This window comes from Lottia gigantea (genome assembly GCF_000327385.1).
Source record: "Lottia gigantea unplaced genomic scaffold LOTGIsca_13, whole genome shotgun sequence".
NCBI lineage: Eukaryota > Metazoa > Mollusca > Gastropoda > Lottiidae > Lottia > Lottia gigantea.
The window spans coordinates 1,360,775-1,370,879 of NW_008707425.1; the positions used below are offsets into that span (position 1 = coordinate 1,360,775).

General features: G+C 30.3%; 1 protein-coding gene across 1 annotated transcript; it reads left to right on the plus strand.

Annotated features, from left to right (window-relative positions):
* Window positions 1–234: 234 nt before the first annotated feature.
* Window positions 235–1,924, plus strand: LOTGIDRAFT_157140 (hypothetical protein; the record flags this gene model as incomplete). Its single annotated transcript, XM_009048913.1, has 3 exons — window positions 235–473; window positions 715–886; window positions 1,244–1,924. The coding sequence occupies 3 exons, from the start codon at window positions 235–237 to the stop codon at window positions 1,922–1,924; spliced, it is 1,092 nt and encodes a 363-aa protein (XP_009047161.1).
* Window positions 1,925–10,105: the final 8,181 nt, after the last annotated feature.

Consider the following 10,105-nt stretch of genomic DNA (forward strand, 5'->3'; position numbering starts at 1 on the left):
AACCATTTTTGTCCCTACTAAAGTGGTTTTAGACAGGATGGTTTTAACTGGTGAAAAGTAGGCGCTTAAAAGTGTTCTGGACAAAACCTGCTTGTGAACATAATAGAGGTTACATTTTTTTGTTGAATATTTATAAAAGTTGATGTGATATTTTTATCGACAAGATGGTGAACAAATTCGAGTTTAGTTAGATTTTGGAGGAATTATATAGTTGCCTTTTTATTTAAGGAAGAAATGGCTGAGCATGTGGACAGAAAGAGACAGAAAACAGATGATAGTGATTTGACAGATGTGTGTGGATATATACATAATGTGTCACCGGTGAAGATCAGCGAGAAAAACAACGCATATTTTACTTGTAAACTTCAAAGTGAAAGTGATGTTAGTGAAGTTGTGTGTTTGACACCAGAGAAATGGAAGTCGTTTCAGAGAGCGGAGAAGGAAGATAGTGCGGTGTTTGTCAAAAATGTTAGGTATGTTATGTCAACAGAGAGTATTAAATAAATTATAATTCAATAAACTTGTAGCTTCTATGAATAGGTAGATAAATGTTGCACAACAATACAATGAAATATGGTATTGTTGTATGGATTTCCAAAGTACATGGTTACAAAAAAAATTACAGCATTAGTGTGAGCATTTGTAATGAATTGTATTATAATGTGTTTTACAATATGTATGAGGTTCATGTATGAAATTTTTTTTATTTTTTAGATGTCAGCTTGAAAACCGAAGACAAAAGTTGTTCACAAATTATAAAACGATCATTAGCAACGTAACAGAACCATTAGGGTTTGAAAAAAGGCAGCAACTGAATGAAGAAATACAAATTCAATCCATAACAATTGCAGATGTTTTTGTGAAACCTTTAGATCTTTGTGGCTTTGTGAGTATTGTATTTTAATTGCATATGCCATAAATTTGTTTATTTAACATCTAGAAATCAAAATTATTTGTGTTATTGCAATTGATGAAGTAAAAACGGTTCAAAATTTGTAAGTGAGCACAATTGCTTAGGTTTAATTTTTAAATGATTTTGATGGAACTGAAGTTGGTTTTTGTTTGATAACATTTTGGATAATTATGTAATGCTAGTTGTTTTAAATTGTACTTAAAAATATTACTTTGGATAGGTGCCAATGGGCATATGTTACTCGCCTGGCAAGGTATGTTTTGGTATAGTGTGAAATTTTGTAAATTTTGTTCAGATTATTTTTATTTATTATTTTGTTGTTGTTTTCAGTACTCTTTATCAGGAAAAGTGATAAGCATTGGAAAGCCAATAGAGATCATGATTTTTGGTAGCAGGAAAAACTGCCAAAATGTGGCAGTGACAGATGGTACATACAAATTAAATATCTCAATGTATGGCAGTCTTATTGATGGTGTAGAAAAGGGTAAAAGTTACCAATTTCACAATGTTGCTTTGCGTAAAATAAATAATATCAACAAACTTACTGTTAGGAAACAAACCATAATAAAAGAAACAGAGTTTCAACTTTTAGGAGATACATACGATGTTGGCAAGAATGATACTGACAGTGAACACATTTCAATTGATGTTAATGGTGTAAAATGTGAATTAAAGGTGAAATGTCCATGTTGTGGGCATGATGTCAACTATGGGCAAGTGAAACATGTTGCTACAGTAAGATGTAGCAAATGCGACATGTTAGCCAAAACTTCAAAACTTGTTGCTGTCATGACCACAAGAATTGATGGCATTCAAGCAAATGGAGTAAACCAAAAATTAACAATTCATAATTTTGCAATGAAAGAATTTGTTGTTAAGGTCAATAAGGAACATTTATTGACTGATCCTAAAGGTTTAGAGGAATACATCATAAAACAAAATGGCAAAATGGGTGTAGTTTTGAATGAGTCGAATGTAAAGGAAATCACATTTGATCCAGTAGTGGATTAAGTTTTGTGTAAAGTCTAGAATGGCACAAGTTTTTATGACTTTTATATAGCTTTTGTTTTTGCATAGTATTGTTGGTTTGTTAAAATGTAGATAGTAAAATTTTAATGTTAAATTTTTACATGTATGATAATGTAAATGATAATTGCAGTGATTGATGTTTGATTACAGTTATATACATTGGGTTATGTATTGAACTTTCTTTAGCATGTTAAGATCATTTTTTGTTATTTTGTGATGTTTGTGTTGTGGTGCATTGTTAATGATTGTTTTATTTTCAAATTTGTGCATATTAGTATTAGAGATTAAAACATATATTAATAAATAGTTCAATCATTGTGTAGGTAAGGTGCAATTTGAGGGTAGCAGTTTTATTTGTGAATGATCAACAATATGTTATGAATATTTTTAGTTTCAACATGTTAGGCTTTTGTTTGTGTGATTATGTATGTTATTTATATTGATATTTGTTAAGTTTTATAGTAAAATAAAAAAGTTTTGTTTTATTTTATTGTAGTTTTAACCACAAATGGTTGATTGTATATTACAGTTCTGACCACTTTTTAGCACACTTGGGTATTGTTTATTTGAAGACTAGATGGTTTTGCATTAGGGGCAACATGAAAATATCGTATCCACATGACCCTAGATTAATCTCTGTGGTACAGGATGTGCAAATTAAAGATCCCTTGACAGTTGCAAATCGATCAGTTGGCTAATGGTGTGTTTTGGCAAAATTTGTGTGTTGGCACACTGCAGTCTGTATGAGGGTGTGCATTATTTAAAGCAGCTAGAATCTTTGCAGCTAGCATATGTGCGTTAGACTTTAAAGATAAACTTTACGATACAGCATACCAACAAACCTAGAATTAGTGCAGATTTGTCGTTTTGATATCTTCAATGTTATTAAGAATAGCTGAAATAGGGAGCTTTAATTGATGTCGGGTAAAATACTGTTACAACATATTATAACATTCATTGTTTTAACAATATGCAAGATGATCTTAACTGTTGGTGATCTAAGTGTCACATTTCCAAAGTTGAGAATTTTTCGTCTCTGAGGTTCAAAACGGAAATAATTGAACTTTTCACAAACCTGTCCGAAAATATAAACGATTAGCAAATTTAACCGGTATGTGCCATGGGCACGTCGACTTTTTTTTTATATCACAGGTTCATTTATGTGCGAGTGCTTGTCAGCATTTTTTGTTATAAGGGAGGTAAGTACAATGAAGAAACACGTAACAACATGAACCATTCTGATTACTTTTTTATGTAGACAACTGGGACCAGCATTTTCAAGATTCGGAAGAATTTTCAAATACAATGGAATTAGCATCGCTCGGTTGCATGATATAGTATAATTATGTAAGCTAAGTAAGGTTGATATGTATAACAAAACAGAAGACAATATTATGGAATAGGTCGATATGACTAGCCTAATGGGGCCATTTTAATGAAAGTAAAATGTACGTTTTTGTTTGTAATTTGATTCCGGTTTGTGTAAATGTCGGTCGTGTATCAATATGTTTTCTAGGTTAACAGTCTAAAGTTGAGAAATTTCGTTTTTGTGTTACAAAGCCGAAACACCTGAGCTTTTATTATATACTGACCTTGTACAAATGTATTCTATGCGAGTTATGCTTCTGCCCTAAATATAAACATTAAGTAAATTTAACTGGGATATGCCATACCCACTTCAACTTTCTTATCATAGGTTTATTCGACTGCTTGTCGGAATTTTATGTTATACGGGAGATAAGTACAATAAAGGAAATGTGACAACTTGGACCAAAGATAATTTTTTTATAGAGACAAATCGGACCTCGTTTTCAAGATTCGGAACATCTTTGAAATGCTATGGAAAGTGCATTGCTAGGTTGCATTTTGTTATATATTATATATGATATGTTATAATTATGTAGGCTAAGGAAGGTCGATATGACTAGCCTAACGGGGCGATTTTGATGAAGGTGAAATGTATGTTTCGTTTGTTCCGGTTTGCGTAAATGTTGGTCGTGTATTTTTATATTTTTATTTTTCGGTTTTTGATTTCGTATGTAAAAGTTGATTTTGTGAGTAAAATGATATTAATTTTTATCCAGTGGCTACTAAAAACATGTTTATCTAATTGATCGGCTTTGAATATTATCAAAAAGGGACAGGGCGAATATTTGTCTCTTATATCCAGTCTTACTTTTGTTTCAATTTTTATGGAATTTGGTTGATCGAGACTAAACACGTGTAGTTTCTTTGTCTTGAATATTTTTCGGAAACTTTTCAGTGGAGATTATTGTTGAGAATTTTGTTGTTTATACTTTGGCCATTGACAGGTAAGTGTTGTATTATGTTGTATATTTATATATGTGTTCTGGATTGTAATTAGTAACGGTTGTCTGAAGGTTTATGGTTTTGTAGCAAAATGATAATGATAGAAGATGACGATGTCCATTTTTACCGGCCGTATCGAAGTGTGTGGGTGTTTTTTTTTATTTATGAATCATTGGGAATGCTTAAGCTTGTAGCAAAAGTAGAAGTCTATATACTTATTTTTACAACAGATGGGAATGCGAAATATGAAATAAATCGCCTTTGCTTGTAGTCTATCCTCTGCCGATGCAGCAATGTTGATCAGGTAAGGGGTTGGGCAGTCAGAGAAGATGGCCGTTTTCGTTGGTAAAAATTGGTTATGGGTTATTATATTTTGTTTCAGGTTGTGATACCAGTTGCTACAGTTAGATTAAGTAAGTGTGATTTATTTTAAAGTTATGTTTGAGTTACAAGGCAATATTTCTTACCCATTGGATGTATAATATTTATTGGCTTCATTCGTTTATTGATATTTTATATCATTAACTCATTTATTTGAATTAGGCCTAACCACCTTTGCGTTGATGTTTTGCCATGTCGATATCATGGCGATGAATACAAGAAAATCACTGGTTGCATGTAGTCTGTATTGGTCGTTGTGACAACCTTAGCTGGGCGATTTGACTTGAAGACAAAATGTACCATTTTGTGTAATAATTCATGTTTTCGGTTTTTGTAAACGTTAATCATGGATTATCATTTTTTTTTTCAGGCTGTGATACTTGTGTTTGCAGATTGATTTTGTAAGTCACATTTATAGTAAAATTGTTTGTTATCCACTGGCCTCATTATAAGTACCGGTTACAAATAGATGTATAATAAATACTGCCGCATTTTGTTAATGATTTTCATCTTCATTAGGTCCATTTGAATTATCCCCCTTTATTTTGTTCTTCTGTGTGGAGTGTATAAAATATGTGTTTTCCGGTTTGTCACTGGAGATTTAGTACAGTGGTGTAACCTATTTTCGTGGATATAAGGATTCAACACCGAATTTCGTCAAAGTTAAAAAAACGAAAAAAAAAATTTATGTCTTAGACGTTTCCTCAAATATTCTACAAAATAATTAAAATTGGTTTATTTCGATTTTTTTTATGAATCCTTCACTTTGACCCATATTTCATGAGCAACCAACTCGGCAACGGCGGCAGAATGCGTCACCTATTTTCGTGTACAATGTTTGATTATGTCTAGAAAAACACGTTGTATGGATACCAGGTGGTATAATTAACTTCTGTTAGTATTTATCTTTAATATCAATTCATTATAACTAATGACAATTCGTTCAAAGAACCACGATTTTAAAAAAAAATAGTGACTGACAAAATAAGATACGTAGCGTATTTTATTGCTAAAAGTCACTGAAAGAACATAAGAATATGGTCCACTTTGTGTTCCATAGAAATTTTCTGCTGACACAGAATCCGCTAGTTGATCACGTGACTTCATTTGTTGGAATATATTCTAGCAGACAACACTTAGAATTCCAATTACCGCTTGGGATTATAAGGAAATTCGGCCAATAAAAAATTGTGACGTTTGGTAATAAGTGAAATCCGCCATTTTGTATTTGTCAAAGTAAACATTAATACATTTTACCATGCTTGAAAGTACTGAATTCATTTTACTAGCTGATATTGTAGAGAAAACCCATGTTTATCAAAACAAACTAATGCGGAGGTCGCGCAAGGTCACTCATGTAAATTATTAATCCTTTCCGGAAATCCACGAATAATAGGTTTCCACGAAATTAGGTTACTTGACTGTATTATTGTTTATTAGAAAAATTATACAGAAAAAAGTACTTGTGGTAAAATGTTTTTGCTTTATGATCGAATTAATACAAGTTCTATATGGAATTTGTACAATGGATTTCATTTGGCATTAAATATGTTCGAAGACTTTTGGTTCAGCAGTATTTATGGATTATTTATGGATGCATTGGTGATCAACAACAGATAATGAAATAAAGTGAAATTTAATGCTCCTATTGTACATTTGTAAATATTTGAACAGGTAGCAATATTGAACATAAGAAACTAAACAAGATGGTGTTAGGCTAAAATGAAACATCTGTGTGTCAGTGCATCTGTCATTTGAATGGAGAGACTGGATGGTCTGGTCTAGAGGTTTTAAATTCCCAGTATTATCCTTATTGTTTTTTTTTCAAATTGAATGAAATTTAATAATGTGTTGCAAAAGTACTGAGCTAAATTGTTTCTTTTCATTTTGTTACACATGGGTGTATTGAAATATGAATTGTGCCGAGTTATATGTTGTTGAATCTTTGCTGATGCAGCAAGGTTGATCAGACTACATTAGGGGGTATTAAGGTAAATGTACGCTTTCTATTTATAAATTTGTAAAATTAGTCATGGATTATTTTATGTTATTTCAGGTTGATCAGTTGTTACAGTTAGATTAAGTAAGTGTGATTTATTCCAAATTAGGTTTGGTTTCCAAGGCAACAACATATTTTTAGCGATTAGATGTACAATTATGCATTTATTTAACAATATCATATAGCACTATTGCTTCTTTGTTCAAGTTCAGTGTGGAGATTAAAAAAGTCATTTTTTTTGGTTTGCAAAAAAAACAAACAATGAAAATAGAAATTATTCTTCAAAAACTGCTTATGGTTTAGATTTTGAATTAGCTTGTGAATATTAATTCATAAAAGAGTGAAAAAAGTAGAAAGATATTGATTAGTGTTTGTTGGTATTTGGAATTGGCAATCTTCTGTAATATAAACACAAAAACAAGAATATTTAATGAAATTATTGGCTTGAATTAGGGCTGGAATGATTCACTGATGAATCGATGAATTGAGATTGTTTCCATATTATTGATCCATTGTGTTTGATAAAAGTAAGCGTGACAAATGACACTGAATCTGTGTGTGTTTAAGAAATAGTGTGATTTTTTATTTTACAAGTATTATTTCACATCGATATTTGCAAAAATTCATTTTGAGTTAAAAAATGTGATTTTATTACAATTCCTTATTTCTAGATATTTTCATGTGCTTCATAGTGACAAATTTGATAGTACTTTAACAAATTTTTACTATTTTTTCCTTCTCTCTGTAATAAATGAAACGTGATAATTATTGCAATAAATTGTATTGTTGAGTATTGTATAGTGTATTGAATTGCAACTTCAAGAAACGTTGCAGCCTTACTTTGAGTTGGAATGGCTATTATAAAAGAATACTTTTTTAGTGTTGTGATTTAATTTTAGAAATATTTTTTGTAGGTAAAGAGACAGTAATTTGAAGTTTTTGTTCTTAATTGGTTGTGGTAAGTTTTTTCTGTTGTTGATACTGATGATCTTTATTTCATTTAGGGTCTATATTGATTGGTGTTACTTATGTCTATCAGACTGTGGTTTGTTTTTGGTGGTCCAATTGTGTACAATCCTTGTTCAAATGTAGAAGTTACAATTATTTTGAGTGTTGTTTTATCATCCTAGAATGAAGTTACTGAAAAATAGACAAATAGTTTTGCATACTTCTTTATTCTTATGGATTATTGCTGTGTTTTTGAAAGCATGATCAATTTTAGTTAAAAAAAAAAAAACAGAGCTCAAATGAAAGTGTGTGTGTGTTTAAATTAATAAAACATTTGGTATTTTAAAAAATAATTGTATTTAATATATTTCAGGATACTTGGTAAGTGTTATAAAATTTTGAAGCTAAATGATGCATAATGAAAAGAAAAAATAAACAACCCAAAAAGGTGAAAGTTGATGAGGACTCTTTGCTGAATATAGAAATATACTGTAATGATTTTGTTTTGAAAAATTGTGTTTCATTTTAAAATGCATGTATGTGTGAAATAAAATTAATGGTGTTTTCATTTGACATGTTTTTGGGGATTTTGGGGAAAACATTTTACTAAAAGAGAAAAATGATATCATTTTGCAAATAAGTATTAATTTGTAAGTCATTTACAAAAAATATAATTTTGTAAGATATAGCTTGAAATAAGAATTTTTTAATATGAATTGTGAATGTAAAGGCAAATGCTTTGTAAAGAATTGTCTTATAAATTAACTTTTACTGATTTTGAAGTAGCTTAAAGAAAAATGGTCCAAATAAACTTTGTATATGGATGATGATTGTATTTTGAAGATGTGGTCTTTTTATATGTGATAATGTTTGTAGATACATTGTTTGATAAAAATAAAAAAGTGATGTCATTTTTAAAAGTCATGAAATGTACATTTTGGTGTGATTTTTATGAATGGTATTTTGACTCATAGTTTTGGAATGAAGTGAATGTGCAGTGCATAATTAATTGCTAGTGTAAAAATGTGATGGGTTTAGAGTTTGAAATTGATGGAGCTTTTGATATATTTAAAATGTCTGTGTTTTATTATTCAAAAGCAGGTGTAATTTCAAAATGAGCAATACAAAATGATAAAAGCAGATTGGTTAAATTTTCACATTGATGAATTGTAATATTTAAACAATATTTGCTTCTTCTTGGTAAACAATTAGTGAGTTATTTCCCTTTACTTATTGTGAACAGTTTGATACATTGGAAAATTTCTATATTTTGTGTTGAAAGCAGGTAAGTGAATGTTACTTGATTATATTATTTTTTATTATTGCAGGTTTGGTTAATTGGAAAGACAGAAGATCATAGAGCGGTGAAAGTGTTGCAAACTTTTACTTGAACAGAGCCAAAATACTCTAAACTAAGTGGTGAAAGTGTGGCGAACTTTTACTTGAACAGAGCCAAAATACTCTAAACTAAGTGGTGAAAGTGTGGCGAACTTTTACTTTAACTGAGCCAAAATACTCTAAACTAAGTGGTGAAAGTGTGGCGAACTTTTACTTTAACAGAGCCAAAATACTCTAAACTAAGCGGTGAAAGTGTGGCGAACTTTTACTTTAACAGAGCCAAAGAATCTAGAGAAATCTAGTTGCTATTCATATCTCAATTTTTATTACTAGAGAGATCTAGTTGCTATTCAATACTCAATTTTTATTACTAGAGAAATCTAGTTGCTATTCAATACTCAATTCTTATTACTACAGAAATCTAATTGCTATTCATATGTCAATTTTTATTACTAGAGAAATCTAGTTGCTATTCATATCTCAATTTTTATTATCTAAAGAGATCTAGTTGCTATTGATATCTCAATTTTTATTGCTGGAGAGATCTAGTTGCTATTCAACCCTTTAATTTAAATTATCTAGAGAAATCAAGTTTTACACTTCTTTTTGTATTACCTTGAAAAGTAAATCAATATGGGTCGTCCAAAGAAATCAAAAGCTGCTTTGTTAGCTAATATAAGCAAAGATAGAAAAAGTGTTGATGATAAATGTACCAAAATTGTAGATCACAGTGATCTTGAATATGTTGCAAAATCAAATTCTAATGCCAGTAGATTCAATAATAAAGTTTCAAAAGAAAATGTCAATGAATTGCCTGTTGTCCATGAATCTGATAGTCCTACAGAAATTTCATATGAAAAAGTAGAAATACCTGTGAAAAGCAAGGTAAAAAATGCTTCTAGTAACATTAGTAAAGAGAAGAGTAAAGAAAACTTTTTTTCTAGTAAAAGTAGAAAGAGACAAGTTGAAAGGATATGTATATCTGGTAATTTTAATCAAGGTAATATAGAACGATATGGATTTTATGCCGGCAAACAGTGCACTGTGAACAGCCTTCTGTGTATGATATACAGAAAAATTATGAATGTAAGATCATGGAAAAGTTCCACCTTAGACAAAATCTTAGATTTAGGAAATGAATACTATCAGATCCTTCAGTCTCAACCTAATATACAACATGATTATAT